Source organism: Castor canadensis, chromosome 6 (genome assembly GCF_047511655.1).
Source record: "Castor canadensis chromosome 6, mCasCan1.hap1v2, whole genome shotgun sequence".
NCBI lineage: Eukaryota > Metazoa > Chordata > Mammalia > Rodentia > Castoridae > Castor > Castor canadensis.
The window spans coordinates 71866594-71884047 of NC_133391.1; the positions used below are offsets into that span (position 1 = coordinate 71866594).

At 39.0% G+C, this 17454-nt stretch overlaps 1 protein-coding gene and 1 pseudogene across 3 annotated transcripts in view; both read left to right on the plus strand.

The window, feature by feature from the left end:
• Positions 1-17454, plus strand: part of Jakmip2 (janus kinase and microtubule interacting protein 2) — a 149322-nt gene that overhangs the window by 81588 nt on the left and 50280 nt on the right. For all 3 annotated transcript variants that reach the window (XM_074076701.1, XM_074076700.1, XM_074076702.1), the window contains one exon: positions 10495-10770. In XM_074076701.1, the coding sequence (XP_073932802.1) occupies positions 10642-10770 (129 nt within the window). In that variant the 5' untranslated portion in view covers positions 10495-10641. The remainder of the gene's footprint in view (positions 1-10494; positions 10771-17454) is intronic.
• On the plus strand, positions 5097-5195 carry LOC141424442 (U6 spliceosomal RNA; annotated as a pseudogene).

The following is a 17454-nucleotide window of genomic DNA, read 5'->3' on the forward strand; positions in this document are numbered from 1 at the left end:
CCTAAAAAGAAGAGAGGAAGACAATGATGGTGAGATGGATCAGAGTTCTTTTAGATTAAGAAAGAGTAGCTTTTTTACCCCTCAATCCTAGTCCAGGCTTCTCTCTTTATGCCTGAATATTGGTAACAGTTTCCTATCTGGATCTCCTACTCTAGCTTTTTTCTGTTCCATTCTTACCTACAGACAACTTCAAGAGTAAATCTTCCTTAAAAGCAAATTGAAACATGCCTCTTTTCTTTAAAATGTTTGTTAGATTCTCAGTAATTAGTACACAAAATTAAAATTCTAAGTAGTCAAGACATGCATAATTTATCCTCACCTTATTTTCCTAATTATACACTTATTGGTTTCCTAGAATGAATCTTCCACACTAACCATAAAATTGTACAATTTATTCTCCACACTTCCACCTGTCCTTCCTTTCTGAATTTTCCTTATCTTCCACATCCCAGCCTTATTAAGGCCTTCCATTTTGGCAGTCATCTATGCCCTCATTAATATTTATTTGGAATCCATTTTGTGGTCAGGGCCACAACAAACACTGGGATTCAATAAGGACACAGGAGTTAAATGTTGTAATCTCGCTCCATGATACCATCCCTCTTGTTCTCACAGTGTGTGTGTGTGTATGTGTATGTGTGTGTGTGTGTGTGTGTGTGTGTGTGTGTGTGTACCCATTCTTTTGGCATTTAGAATATGCATATTCATTCAGTATATGCAAATTGTATCATATTCAACCATATCATAATGCCTTACACATAATTATTGGTTAAGAAATAATTGTTGATCTGATTCTTGAAATGTTTTTCCTATGGAGTTTGGCCCATGGGGTTAGGTTAACCACCTTCATTAGTCATCCTCACAATTTTGCTTCCAAGATTTCATCAGTTGGGTAAAATTACCCAATTAAAATTTTCATAGTTAAGCATTGGACTCTGGAACAAAATTCAAAACAGAATCCTAAATGTTTACAAAGTGATTGATACTGTTCTATAATTTATTAGTTCATCATACCGTAATACAACACAGAGGAAACATTGATAACCAGTTAAACTTATGTAGAGTCTGGAAAATGAAATGTAATTCTTTACAATAAAACTATAAAATATATCCAAAAGCTATTTTGTTCAAAGTTTCTCTGTTTTTACCTGATTAATATTAATCAATGTAAATCCTTGTATTGAAATTGTTGTGTTTCTTTTAAAATAGCAGACACACATTATTCAACTCCTATATATAGAAATTTCAGTTCCTGCTTGACACTTTTTAAAGGTGCCTTCAAAGACAGTTTCTTTTCAAATTCAAGGTCTTTGAAAACAGTCACCAAGGAAACGATGGGATATGTTGTGTATGTTTCACCTATACCTAAAATAGAAAAGCTTGTTAACAGTTATAAATATAATTCTATGAAAACCTCTTCCTCCAATATTTTGGGTATTTTACTTTACATACCAGTTTGATTTTAGCAACAGTGACATATGCAGCAAGTGCCTGCTGTATGCAGAGCCTCTAATGCATGCTTCTTGTTCTGCCTAACCTTGAATACATAACTGTTTGAGATTTCACTCTCTTGTTTGATAGATCATATTTGCAGCTCCACAATAACTGTAAAATACTTTGAATCTACACAGGACAATGAAATAAGATGATATACTACTTAGACACTTTGATAAATTCATATTTGGTGAAAGCCTTATAAATCCTGACAAGAGAATACAGTGTGAGGTGAACCCAGTGCCAAGGAGCGAAATTAAATTTGGGACCATGATGTTTGGTAGCCATGATTAAGAAATCTGGTGGCAACAGGCCTGTAATCCCAGCATTGAGGAGGCAGGCAGCCACCCTGGGCTACATAGAAGACTCCCTTGAAAAAAAAAAAAAACTTAGTATATGTCTTAAATTCATTTAATTTTATTGTTTATAATTAGTTTTTGTATCAAGTTTTATTTTTTATCTGAAATCAAAACTGCTATTCAAGAGCTCCCACAAAGCAAAAGAAATTTTCTGTACTAAACCTTATTATAATGATCTTTGCAGAAATTCTGAAGTATACTGTTCAGTTTCTGTATTTTCCTTGGATAGGGATTGATAGTAATGAAATTGAACTTTGGAGGATTCCTTGTTGACAGGTACTTTGAGTACAGAGATGAATATGACACAGTATTAATGGAAGTCAGCCACTACTAAAAAGTGACTCTTCTTTCCACATCTGGGCCTTACCCATTTTAGTCCATTCCTTCCTCTATTGCCAGGGAACTATTTTTAAAATCCACATGTCACGTAATCATGCTTCCTTCCATACAACACCCTCCAGAGACCACACATATGAAGAAAGTCCTTAGCCTTGAACAATTTATCTGTCCTCTACCATCCGGCCAATGCTTACTTTTCCAAGCCTATCTTGTGCTGATTTTTTCTCATTAATTCATGAAACTATTGTCAGTCTTTCTCTGTGGACCATCTTTCATAATCATTTTTTACCTCTAGACCCACATATTCAGTATTCCTGCTTAAAGAGTTCTTTCCCATCCTAACCATTTGCAGCTGATTCCTTCTCATCTTTGTTACTATGGAGTCTTTCCTGACTTACCAATACTCCTCTGACTCCTGTGTCTTATCATCTGTGCAATTATCACAGTATATTAAATTGCATCTTCTCTTTCTTGCTTAACATGGACCGTGTCCTCTACCAGTTGCTTCATAACTATTTGTGAATTAATGAGTGAATAGATTAATAAATGAGTCTGGAGTCCAATTTCTCTGTCTTCAAAGTGAAAATGGAATTACAGACTAGGGAATAATTTATTTCACCCAGTGTATTATGAAAAGGTGTGAAGGAAAGTGACATGAATGTGATTTTAAAAGATGAGAAGATGACTGGAGGTTAGGGAGTTTGTTTGGCTCTGTGGTAGAGCGCTTGTCTAGCATTTGTGTGGTTATGAGTTCAGTCCCCAGATCTGCCAAGAAACAACAACAACAAAAAAGAGTAGAATATATTTCACCAGGTAGTTGAAGTACAAAAATACAATGCACAAAGTCAGGAATCTGCATAGTAGATTAGTTCTGGATCATGCCACCTGCTTAGGATTTCAACTTAAGCATCGTTTCCACCAAGCCGCCTTGACAAGGTTAGATGTCTCTTATTTGTGTGCTGAGAGCTCTTTCCAACTCTGTAGTTTCTGAAGTGTCCTGATATGAAGTTTTAAACCTGAGGTCTAAAAAGCTAACTAATCAGTAGTAACTTCTTGGCTGACTATATAAAGCATTCTTCGTATGAAATATTTGGTTCATTAACATTAAATAATTCTAATAATGGTTGTTATTATGTGATTAAGAGGACAGTTTGGTAAGAGAATGAGAAAGAAAAACAAACATAAAGAGATACACAAGCCTAGCATCTTTCAGTCTTGAAAATGCATAATCACTACCAGGCTGAATGCTAACATCTAATACAGGTGTAATTGATTAAAATGGTTTCTTTTTATCCCAGAGCCAGAAGACTCTTTTTCATAGGGAAGCTATAACTCCAGAACTAGCTTGAACACAGCCCTCCCTCCTTTATATCAAATTTCAGTGTCAAATTTATAAATGTGCAGTGAAACATTTCTCCTGCACAGAGAAGGGTTTAAGGAGTGCTAACATGTCTCAGTAAGTCACCATGAATAAAGCATGCAAGTTTAATTCACTTTAAACTTTAGCAGCAACTCACAAAAAAAAATCATCTTTGGAAAAGAGGGAAGGCTTAGACAAACTAACAAGGCTTTTTAATTGGACAGTTCCAAATATTAATTATGGAAAACTCTTGAAGCATTTAGCTTCTTAGGTGTGAACTCCAGCTATTTCATAAAACAGTGCTCTCAAATCATAGCTCCCTGGCAGCAGCCTTGTTGGAAACGCTGAGATTAATAATGACTTCATTCAGTTTTACAGCTTAGGGCAGAACCACCTACAAAGCCAAGAACTTTCCGAACACTGCACCCACTATTGCAGGCCTCACTTCTCCAGAAACATAAAATTGGAATTCATTAGCCTTTTCAGAAATCTCTGAGCCTTCCTGGCCCATCTTTTTAACACCAAAGGGTGGTGTTTTAGTTTCTTCTGCCCTTTATATTTCATCTGGTGTTTAATGTATACTTATATCCTTGAAAAACTCTACTTATGTCAACAATAATAATAGTAATTTTCTGATTATTTCAAACACTTTAAGTCTTTTATTTCTTGAAAGAGTTCAGAAAGGTAAATACATTCTTTCCCACATTTTGCAATAAGGGAATGGAAGCTAGCGTTTAAGCAATATCTCGAGAATATACAACTATGAAATTTAATTCACAGCCAGTTTTTCTGATTTCATTTCTGTGTCTTGTCTTGACCACCACCTTCTACCATTCTATTTCATTAAACTCCAGGTGAAAGTTCTGTCCTGCACCATCTCTGTAGACTGCTGGCAGCCAGATCTGACTTCTACCCTTGCTTTAAGAAAGTATTATTGTAGCCAAGAAGCTTCATTTGAGTTGCAGCTCTATCATTTCAAAACTGAGTAATATTTTCCAAGTTACACCTCTTCAATCCTTATTAGCCCAATCTAAAATAATATGACTTGGACTGGAGGTGTGGCTCCAGTGGTAGAGTGCCTGCCTATCAAACACAAGGTCCTGAGTTCAAACCCCAGTACCACCAAAAATAAATAAATACATAAATAAATCATAAGAGTAAATACCAGAGAGTGTTAATTAAGACAGCTATTATGTTCTTAGCACAGTATGTGGCACAGAGAAAGAGCCAGTGCCGTTCAGAGGCCGTTCACATGGCAGTTATTTTATGAAGTCTTCTTGCCTTCTCAATACACTTGAGCTACTCCCTCAGCTTTTACCAACCACTGTTCTCTAGAATTTGTTTCCTCTGTGCAGAAGCTCATCTCTTCTCATAGACGAGAAGCCACTGAAGAGTAGAAATGATACGTATGTTTTTTAGCACTACAGAAAGCCAAGTTTAGTAAACAGTGGCCATATTTTCTTGACCAAATATGTGGCCACATTTCTGACAAGGACAAGGATTGTGTGGTATTTTAGGATATGAAAACTAGTAGAAAATAGTTCATGCTCACTTTGGAAGCACTTATGCTAAAACTAGAGCAATACAGAGAAGATTAGCATGGTCCCTACAACATGCAAATTCATGAAGCATTCCATATTTTTTAAAAATGTAAGTGAACATCAAAATATTTGGACTTCTAGGGCAAAAAAGTTAGGGACACCCCATCTCAGCAACAACAACAAAAAAAGCTTGTGTGGTGACATACTTCTGTAATCCCAGCCGCATGGGAGGCATAGACAGGAGGATTACAGTCCAGGCCAGCCACGGAAAAAAATGTCAGACCCTATCTAAAAAATAAAAAGGGCTGGGGACATGGCTCAAGTGGTAGAGCAAGCAAGAAGGTAGAGCCTAGCAAGAAGGGCTTTTTGATACATGAGACATTCCAGAAGTGTTGCAGTTTGAATTACTATTATTTTTGCATATCCCTAAACATTCTTCCCCAGTTTAAGCAACTTGAGGACAGAGCTTATAGGCAATTTCAATTCCCCTACCTAGGCTAATAGTAGAAACAGAAAGCACTTAATGTGGTTTGTGAGCTAAGTAAAAGTATTGCTTACATTCTTTCATTTAATTGGCAGATTATCTAATGCCATTGCTCCCATATGTTCCTGTTCCTCTCACCCCATTTTTAAGGTGAAGAATATTGAGGCCTTGAGAATTAAATGGCTTATTCCAGGTTGTATACTTACTAAATGAAGAGGTGGGGGCCTAGGAATGTACATCAGTGGCAGTTCACTTCCTTAGTATACTAAAGGCCTTGAATTCAATCCACAGAACAGAAAACAAAATTTAAAAAAAAAGAAAACTCAGATCTGTCTGACTCCACAGCCCATATTCTTAACCAGAAGTCCTCAAAGATGCCTGTGAATGAGAATCACGAGGTATGTACTACATCAAATCCCCGAGGTGCAGTCCTCATCTCTAAACTCTCCAGTACACTTTGATGTAATAGAAGCTCTATTCTAAGTCACTAAGTGTATTTCCTCCTCAGTAAATGTCTGTTGAGGACATGGTGCCAGTGGCTCACACCTGTAATCCTAACGAATTGAGAGGCTAAGATCAGGAGGATCACAGTTCTGGATATATAGTTTGCAAGACCCTCATCTCCAGTAGAGCTGCTTTGTAGGCCTGAAGCCCTGAGTTCAAACCCCAGTCCCACCAAAAAAAAAAAAAAAAAAAAAAGTCTGTTGAGTGAGTGAATGATGCCTTCAATTCTTCCACTAATAATCTTTTCCTTCCTTGGGGCTTGCTTGAATAGTGATCCTCGTTCTAAAACGCAAACGCTCCTGAAAGGCTGTCTCTATAAATTTGCTATTGTCATTATCAAAGATGGAGTAACAGAGGAACTCAGCCTCTGTGGCTGTAGAAGGTGCCTGGCTAAGGATGGAGGAGGGTCAGAAGGGTAGGGTAAAAATCACATCTTTGATTTCACAATGCTGCCAGGGACTACCCCTGTTTTACCATGCAGCTATGAGAAGGAAACACAGTACTCACCTAAAAGCCCTTTAAATTTTATCTTAATGTTATAATACTCCCAGAGGGCTTGAGCCTTAGATGAACACGGCTTCTGCCCTTCCTCCAGATAATATGCTATGTCAGACCTTATCAATGACAAGAATTCTGGGAGGGCCACAAGCACACTCTCTCTGCGCAGTGATATCTTCAAGTGTTTCCTTTGTATCCTTGGGCACACTCGTTAGACAGGTGATGCCGCTTTTCATGGGAAGCTTCTGTAGGAACCTGACCTTAATCCACTTAAGCAAAGGCAGCACAAGTACCCTTCAAGTGTCTTCAGGTGATGAATGTAAGTAAAGTGCAGTTTATCTACAGAATGGATATTATTCAGCAATAAAAAGAAAGAAAGTATCCATAAAGCAGTAACATGGATGAATATTGAAAACATCATGTTAAAATAGAAAAGAGAGTTGTCAGAGGGAAAAATGTTATATGGTTACTCTTTATATAAAATGTCCAGAATAGGCAAGTTCATAGACAAAAAGTAGATAGTGGCTTCCTAGTGGGGGAGGGTTTAGTGAGAAGTTGCAAATGACCACCAATAAATGTGGGTTGGGGGGGGGTTGATAAAAATGCCCTGAAATTAATTATGGTGATGCTTATATAACTTGTGATTGTACAAAAACCACAGAACTGTATATTTTAAAAATGTGAATTTTACTGGATAGGAATTATTTTTTAAATCTGTTTTCTAAACAGGCAGCACAATGATACAGAATAATTATAATTAAATTAAAATCATGAGATTGCCAAGAACCCATCACCACTGGAGATTTTGGGAATTTGTTTGCCACCAGAGGGAACAATAGTCACCATAATTATGAAAGTTGCTCACCTTAAGCTGACTCTATCAGTAGCTTCCTGAATATGTACATAAGTTTTCACTCTTTCTTCAGCTTTTATGAGACTAAGTCATAGTACTTCTCAGAGTAAAAGTACATGAATTCAGGTGCACAGACTTATGTTCGTCGGAAAGAGTTATAAGTGAAAAAGGAAAATGAATGTGTTGCTTCGCACATTTTGACTGCAAGGAATTCTAGAGAGCTGGTACCAATTATCTATAATCAAAGAAAAAAATGTTGAAACCTGTGAAAATGATGTCTAGAAATATGACATGGTTCCATCAATGTTTCCATATGTAAAAGATGCTGCTTCTCCAGGGTAAGTCTCCTCTCATGTGGACCACCGAATCAGCCTAACTGAGATCCTTCTCCCAGGCTTTCCCTGTCTAATAACTCATCTTCCATACACAGACTTGCCTTCCTAAAATGCACAGTACAGTCCAGGAGGAAAAAGCTTGAGCCCTGATCTCAAATTGCCTGAAATCTAAGTCTCACTGCCTACTAACTTGGTCAATTTAGGCAAGTTAATTAAGCTTTCTGTGAATGAATTTTCCCTAAATTTTGTGAGGATTATATGGGGATAGTATGTTAAACCCTTCATCCAATGACAGGCACATAGTAATCTGTCACTGTTAGCTCTTATTATTATTATACCTACTCAAATGCTGCTATTTCCTCATCTCTACATAATCGAGGCCAAACTCCCTAGTCTACCATGCGAGACACTGAAATCTGACCTCGGTCTGTCTTCTCCCAGTTTCCAGCCTCCTGACACATCAGGCAGATCTATGGCTCCGGGTTTTTACTCTTTCCTCTGCCCCTCCATGTCCATTTAGAAAAGCCCATTCTTTATTCAAGAAGTCTGTACAACTACGAAGGAACTATAAAGCAATTATGAAGCTTTTCTCAAGCTTCTTTTTCTTCTGTGTTCCAACAGCACTTTAGAAGTCTGCTAACTTTTCTATAGGTAAAGCAGCAGGACTTCCTGGAGAAATGGATAAGAGATGTAAGGAATAAAGTAGAAGAAAGGATGACGTCTGAGCTTGTATCTGTAACAACTGGGAAACCAGAGGAGAATGTGGTCCTGGGGGGACTAGCAACAACAATGCCGGTGTTAGTTTGTTAGGTTTGAGATTCCTGTCAGATATTGAAGTGGTAAGTAGCAGTGGGATGTACATTGGAGTCTGGGGTTTAGAAAACACTGAGGGCTATGGAGGTAAAGGAGGCATCATAGGTGAGGCCAACAGACATCATCTGGAGAAGCCCAGAGACAGAAACATTTAACGATCAGCCAAAGGAAGAGCAAGCTATTGGACGGGTTTGCTTGAAACTCGTCACCCACGGGGCTGAGTACTGTTTGTTTATCTTTATGCCTAATGGTGTTTGTCATACAAATGTTCAATCAGTGCCTGTTGAATTCATTTCAATACTAAAAGGGAAGAAAGGTGGCTCCTTAGAAATCTCTCAGCTCTGCATTTTAACAATTAGGCAAAATTTGAAAAAAAAATCACAAAGGCCAATCCAGCATCTAGCACAGGCGGGAATGTGTTGGACAGTTCCATGCTCACCCACCCTTACCTCCAACCCCTGCCCATCCTTATGCACTCAGGGACATACTCCAAAGGGCACAGCCACAGTGCTTGTGAGGGATGGCACATAGCCCAGGATGCCTTCACAGTCCTCAAAGCTAAATATGAGGGTCTTAAGAGAGCAGCAGCTGCTGGAACATATGGGTGATCAGTAGGAGCTCCCCTTAGTTCTGGACTGAGGCACCTCAACTCATACAACACCTGACTTTCTGAAATGCTACATGGGAAACTTACCCTAGTAGCTTATCATGATTTTCCCATCATCATTAATGGTTTAGTATTTATAGTTTTCTGACCCATTCTTTCCTAGGTAGTGTATAAAAGTTTGTAAATCAAAATACACGTCCTTTTCTTTTTCTTGCCACCATTCTCATTAGGCCTTCATAATCCATCAGCTAGACAAATTCAGTAGCCCTCTGCCCAGTCTTCCCTCATTCTGCCACCAAAATAACCAAACTCAAACACTATCCTGTTAGAGCCCCTACCTGCCAGAAGCAACAGCTCCCCGGCTACTTACTGGAAATCTCCTCCAAAATTCTAAGCTTGGAATTTAAGGTCTCTTACCATCTATCACAAGCATTCACACACACCAACCAGGTACAGGGGTAATTAATCAGACCCTATTTTCCCCATAAAATAGTCACTGTGCTTTCTCTCTGCTGTACCAGAGCACCTGCTATTTTCTCATTCCAGGATGCTTTACCTGTTTTCTCCATCTGTTAACATCTTACCTACTCCTCAAAAACTAGTGCTTTGGTGAATTCTTCAGGAAGCCTTCCTTATCCAGTCTAGGCAGAAAGAAATGTCCTTGTCTGTACTTCTGAAACAAATAATATGCATTTCTTTAAAAACGCTAATTAGACAGATGATGGTAATGATGAAGATAGATGATTGATGATAGATAGATGAATAGATAAATTTTTTATGCCTTGGAACTCTGATTTTTAAAATTTTAACATTCCGCATCTAACAAAGCATATGGAAGAAATTCTAGCAATATTAACTGACTAAGTAATTCAATCCAGCAGTCTAAACTTAATCCCTTCTTTTCTCAGTTTAATCACTGAATACCTCTATCTGCGTATATTGGATTTTCTTCAGGTTGAATGTCTGGGAATTAGGATGTCACCTATATGGTGACAACCCTGCTCTATATGGTCAGAGTATCAGTGATTGACATGGTGGAGATCAGAATAAAAGAGTAGGCAATTTCTGGCAAAAGCCATGGTGTAAAAGGCATATGCTTACAGGTGAAGGATTTTAGGCAGAGTGTTGAACCATCCAGATTAAGCTTGTGGAGAAATCACTGTAAATTCACTGCAAAGGATGGAGGAGGTAATGGGAACAGGAGAGCCTCAGAAGGAGGTGCCCACAGGCCACTTAAACTGAGTGGATCTGCTGACACTGAGCCAGGTCTTTGCCAAATAGTCATTGCTGTCTCTGCCTCTTCTCAGGGCTTCCAGGGCAGCGGTTGAAGAGACCTTACCGAGGAGCACCATGCAGTAGATGTTGAGACTTCACACTCCAGGATAAGAAACAGTAACATGGCAGTGCCTGTTTGAAAGGATTAAAAACCAACAGACTCCATTTAGAAAGGAACAATGTCCAAGAAAGGGCGAAATAAGGGCGAGAAGCCCGAGGCACTCATTGTCGCCCTGCAAGCTGCCAATGAAGACCTCAGGACCAAGCTCACAGACATTCAGATAGAGCTTCATCAGGAGAAGTCCAAGGTGAGTGAAGCCTACCTCTGGCTGTGGCACTGAGCAGCCCTGGCTGTGTCCATGTGCAGCAATCACAGCTCAGCCTACTGGACTCCAGTGCACTCCTACCAGTTGCCAGAGGCAATTCCCATCTGCATGGAGACTGTGGTGTGTGTGACAGGGTTGACTGAGAGCATATACACAGAATGTGGGATGAGGATGATCACTAGACAGATCTCTGCCTCTTCAGAAAGCCTGTTCCAGAAAGCCAGATATAAAAATTGAGACAATAAAATCCAACCGTCATTACCTCCTAACACAGCACTTAATAGTTGCACGACCTTGAACAAGTTCTGTTATTGCCCTGTGAAGAAAATTCAGAACAATCCTTCAGGAAAAATATGTCATATCATGTTACTCCAGTATTTAGTTCTCCCCAGTGCTTTCTGAGTCCCTCTCAAGGAAAAGACTTTTCCTACCACTGCAGGATTTAACCTCCAGCCCATTCTTGAGGTCGTTTCCAGCTACCTTCTCTTGATCATGCTGTTCCAGCCTCTTGCTGGATCAAGATCAATATGTCAATCACATTAAGAGCCTTTGCCCTTGTTTTTCTTCTGGTTATCTACTTTCTCCCTCCCTCACCTCCTTCCAAGGGATGCTCAGTCATCATTCATCTGACCACAGTCTCTAAAACAGATAACTTCCCCAGGGTCCAATAACTCCTCCTAGCCTATTCTTGACTTATTTCATAGTTATTTATATATTTATTTATTTATTGTTTATCCTTTCCCAATCAAGTATAGTCTCTGTGAAAATAGGGACTTAGCTCACTTCATATTCCTATTGCCTAAATAATGTCCAGAGGTTAAAGCTCAACATCTATTTGTTGAATAAATAGAAGAATTAATGGAAGGTAGTTTATTACTTATAACTTAGTTTCTGCATCATTAAAATGCTACTATTATCTCATGGAGCTAAAATGAGGTGTAAATTAGACAGGTACATAAAATACTTGTTAGGAATAAATAAGAAAATTGATAGCAAGTACCAAGACAGCTGCCTGGAATATAGTAAATACTCAAGGAATTATTCATATTATTATTCCCCCTAATATTCTTTGGATTTGACTCAGTTGTTAACTAAATTTAGGAAAATATTTTTCCTCAGAGTCTCATCAGTGTACTGGATTGCTAATGCATATCTCACCAGGACAGTGTAAGTACTGAGTAGCTTATGGCTAGGAAAGCATTTTGAAATATCCAACATGCATACACATATTTTGTTCCAGATAAGCTAGAGACAACCAAGTCAGCATTAAAGTTGCCTCATTTAGATAACTTTTGGCATAGTAAAAAAAATATTCTGATCAGCAAGCAGCAAGATACAAACCAACAAATATCCTTACTCCAGTTTGTCTGCCTCTTTTTCTTTGACATCACTATTAAAATTTAATTTGTGATTTATCCCCAAAATCTACTTGTCTTCATTTTGACAATAATAAGTAGGATCTGGACCAGCCAAAGCCCATTGCCTCCTGGTTCAGCTCAGCCTTGATCTTGGACAAATAAACCCCAATGCAAAGTTAACGAAGAAATTCTTACTTTCCATAAACCAAAAGGAAACATGATCTCATTTTTAAAAAGTATTAGTTTGAGAAGCAGAAGTCCTAAGTGTTGCTTGTCTTTCTCTCTCCTTGGAGACAAATATGAGTGTCTCTATGTCTCTATCTGTAATCTATATGACTGAATCTATTTCTCCACACCTGTGTGCAGCATCGCTGTGCAGAGAATAACCTAGAGGAACTTATCAAAAGGTGAGACTGCTGAGCTCACAGACCAAGGATGCCAATAAAGTAATCAGGTGATGACCAGGCAATTCAGGTGGAAGGAGTTCCAGAGTGGTGGTGACAAACACTCCAGAGTAAGATGCCTTCCAGGTCTTACTTTTGAACATCTCATTGATTTTAGCTTTTCCTGGGGCAATGAAACATTTGACGGGAGGCATATTTCTTTAATTTTAGTGAAGACAGGATGACAAATAATACTCACAGGAAGATGCCTGTCGGTCTGGAAACTGGTAAGCATAAGCCACCACTGTGTGACAGAGAACAAACTCATGAGATTCCAAAGCAGAGGCCCCAATGACCTGACTGCTGCCAACATTCCACCATTCAAGCCTTTTAAAATGGGTAACTCCCGAGCCTCTCCGAGGCTGCTTGTCTCTCTAGGGCCTGGCACTGCCTTCTAAGCCTGCAGGCAGGTGTAATATCCTTGCCCTCTGACGAGGCCCTGGCAGCCGGCCTCTTGAATACTAACACAGCCTCGCCCTTCCCAATCCTGGCTGCCCCTGCCCCTCTCCCTTTCTGTGCTGTTAATTACAGTAGCACAGGACCTGGAGCAAAGCCTCCCTCCCTGTCAGCAGCCATCCCCGAAGAGCAAAGGCATCCCAGAGGACAAACAAGTCATAAAGCAGTTTCGTTATAAATAAATACAATTGTGTTTTCAGAGGCCAGCCTTTAAGAGAGAAAATATGATCACTGCCAAGATGTAAATTTACACTCTTCGTTGGGCTCCAAGACTCTGATGGCAAGATAACAGTTCGACTACTGGGAATGGACTAAAGAGTGGAGACCTTTAGGGCAACAGCCCATTACTCATTTTTCCAGTCAGGCAAATAATCCCATTGACATTTACAGAACATCCCATGTGCAGAGAACAGAGTCATAAGCTATATGGTTGACAATATAAATGGTGACTACTTACTGAATGTGTACTACCCATCACACACTCTAACAGGTGTGTGACCCTGAGCAGGTTTTGAAGCCCCTTTAATGTTTCCTGTCCTTTGTCTGTCAAATGGGACAAGAGTAACATCTACTTCATAAGGGAGCTGAATTTCTGAGCACTTAGTTTATGTCAAGTCCGTTAAGTGTGGAATTGGGGTCACCTCAGTTGACACTCCATACCATCCTCTAAGGTGGGCACTGTTGCTATTTCCAGTTTACAGACAAGAAAACTGCCTGGCATATAGAAAGTGCTAAAAACCACTTGTCTAATGACTTGTGACTCTTTTTCAAAACTTCCCTGGAAACCCTAGGATTTCAGTTCCGTTACAGAAGTTATTTAGGTGGGAAGTCTCAGGTTTGGGTGAAGAAAGAATTTCTACCTAGGTGTATCGTTTCCTTGAACCAGCACTCTGAGCCATTAAACTATGATATTTTTCTCATCTGCCTTTTTTGTGGACACTGTGAGGCCACACAATGGGTATGAACACACCAGGGATTGCTGTGAGATGAGAAATTCATCCTTCAGAGTCTCCAGAGTTTGTGCTTTTCCTCAGAGATTGACAATAGATGCAGTGAGGCCACAGTGACAGAAGGGATAAAGGGAAGTGATCCTAGAACAGGGTTTCCAGGATAGGAGCTGCAGGTTGCAGGCTTAGGTGTCAGAGGCTGGGAGGAATCAGCTCCAGATTGGAGCTGCCAGCATTGGAACAGCCCTCAGACTACAAAGTACTTTTACACCCAGCCTTATAAAAATCGCAGCAAGCCTGGGACATAGGCAAGGTGTGATTATTATTCTGATTGCACTAAGAAAGAAAATGGCGCTTAGACTGCTTAACTCATTTGCTCCCAGTGACCACAAGTGGAGGAGCCAAAATAGGGATTCTCTTCTTCTCTAAGATGGTGGAGATGAAGGCAATACTGATGCCTGACTCTGCTACCAGTGGCCCCCAGGGCTCTCGCAGAAAATCAGCTAACTTCTTCTGTTGAGGTTTCAGAGGCTCTGGGCTTGGGCCCCAAGAGCTGAAAGCAAGAACTTTTAAAAATCCTTTGTGTAACTCCAGGTTGTACAAGGCTTCCCTTATGAGCAACTCTTGTGCAGTGGCAACTTTTCCTTCCTCCACCTCTCCTGCATGAAAGTTCCTTGGCACCCATAAAAATCCCTGCCATTTTAGTGTGGGTTTGCTTTCCAGGAACATCTAATGCAGATAATCCGAGCCAGAGCTTCTGTTAGCTTGTCTTACCTCGATAACCTCTCAACCTTTCCTCACCTTTGACTTGTCTCCGGTTTTAATCATAGACTTCTAAGCTCATATTAGAGCTCAAATCTTCACCATCCTTATCTTGGCAGAATTTACACTGACATTTTCAAGGAATTAGAATTAGGACAGAGGATAAAAATACAGTGTGAGGACTACGTAAGGAAGCCATGAATTCTCTTCCCTCTGTCGAGTGTAACCTTTCACCAGCTGGATTAAATTGTCCTAATGATCATCTCTTTTCTATAGGACATTTAGAATAGAAGATATTTCTACTCTAGAAATATCTCCTCCTTGCCTGCCTCAGCCCACACCCACTGGTTATACCCACACATATTCCAGGTATCTTCCAATTAAGAGTCTATGCCACCAATACCAGGGAAACCCAGTTTTACCTTTGAATGTCTCTTTCTTTCTGGAAAGTATTTGTTACAGTCTTAATGTAATCTAGTAATGTTAGTCTTCTCATGTATTATAGGTACTTACATTTATGCTGGTGGAGGTATCAATATAACATTACATAAATGTTACTGTACACAATAATGTTTATCAAAATTAACATTGTATTATGTGTCCTACACATGCGCCAGGATTTCCAAAGGGATTTTTGTCCTTGTCTGAGTTGATCCTCACCACAGCCATAGGAGAATTATTATTACCAACTCCAATAAGAAACTGAGGCTGACAGAGGTGACGGTTTCAGAGTAAACAGGGAGACCTGGGCTCTGACCCACAATTAGCCCCTGGCCACCTTCCACTTTAATCAGCCTTCTTTACCTTGTGCTTATATATAGTGTCTTCCTCACTTTTTTTCTATCTGAAACTGTGATGAACAAATACTACCTACATCACAGAGCTATCCAGGAGATTAAATGAACTGGCAAGTAAAAAGTCTATTTAGAAAGGAGCCGTCTCTAAATGTTAGCTATTATATGACTGAGCAGAATTTATTCTGCATAAAACATCTCTATTAATCAAAATAATTTCTTTCTTCTAAATAATTTGTTCCATTTCAAAATATCTTCATGTTTTTATTTCTACACAAGAATAGTTCTTACGTTTTGTGTATTCATCTCAAGATTTATTTTAAGCTATTTAAATAAATTTCCTTAGTTATTTAAATATATTTCCAATCTGTACTGCAAATAATTTTCAGAACATTATATTACTGCATTTTTTATGGTACTGGGGTTTGAATGCATGGCTTCACCCTTGCTAAGCAGGAACTCTGCCACTTGAGCCACACCTCCAACCCGTTTTGCTCTGGTTATTCTGGAGATAGAGTCTGGCTTTTTGCCCAAGCCAGCCTGTTCTGCGATCCTTCTATTTTATGCTTCCCACCATTGCTAGGGTGACAGGCACGTGCCACTATGCCCAGCTCTTTTCCTGTTGACATGGGGTCTCATCAACCTTTTTTTTTAAAACCTGAGTTTGTCTGGAACCATGATCCTCCCAGTCTTAGCCTCCAGAATAGCTTGAGATGACAGGTGTGTGCCACCATGCCTGGCTTTTGGTTGAGATGGGATCTCATAAACTTTTTGCCTGGGCTGGCCTCAAACTGTGATTCTCCCAGTCTCACCCTTTCAAGTAGCTAGCATAAGACATACTAAGTTATTACAATTATTTTATTGCTTCTTTTCCCCAAATTTTTAGTCACAGCCTCTGGCTCTTCTTCACAATGAAATACTTCTCTCAAGTCAGATCTAGAAATCCTGCAGAAAAAGTTACACCAGTTTCCATGCCAATTAAAACAAGTAGACATAACAAATATTAAATACTACTTAGTTCCCTTGAATTTTCTTTGTTTTGTGGATTACCTTAAATGATGCTTAAGAAGACTGGTATTTGTTTGTATTTGTTTTTGTCTTCAGATTGAATTTTCACTTTTTTCCCTTTTTGTTCACCTCTCCTCTTGTCTATGCACACAAAAGATTATTGTTTATAATTCGAGAGAAATGACAGAATCACAGGGAAATACAATCCTATGCACCTGCAGAAAATTTGACACAAATAATTTTAGATGGAGTGTCACCTGTTATATCTAATAACAATTTTATCTTGCATGACACAGTGCTTTGGAGTCCAAGTTATTTCCCATACATTCTCTAATTTGAACCTAGAAATAACTGTAACAGACATTTTTAAGCAAGTTTCATAAAGATAGTAGATAGTGAAATAGAAATACAACTACGTAATTTCTTACCCTTCGTCCATTTTTCATTGTTCTAAGAAGAATTGCTCAAATTTCCCTTAGTGACTTGTTATCCAACAGCCTTTGTGGGCATGACACTGTCACAAATGCCTAAGGTAAATATATCTTGCTGAAATTGAAGAGGACTATGTTCCTATCACTTAAGATAAAGTTTACTCTCATAATTTCTTATATGAAAGATATTGAGTTTTAAAATTAACAAAAAAAATTACTTATAATGACAATCAGCAAAGTTTACCTGTTAAGGGAAAGATAGTAAATATTTCAATCTTCATGGGCTAGACAACCTCTGTTATACTACTCAATCCCATTGTAGTATGAAAGTTGCCTTAAGCAATAGATAAATGATTGGGTATTACCTTGTTCCAGTGAAACTTTATTCATAAAAGCAGAGGCAGGATGGACCTCTGGTCTGGGATGTATCCTCTTACATTCACTTTAGAAAAATGGAGAATAAGATC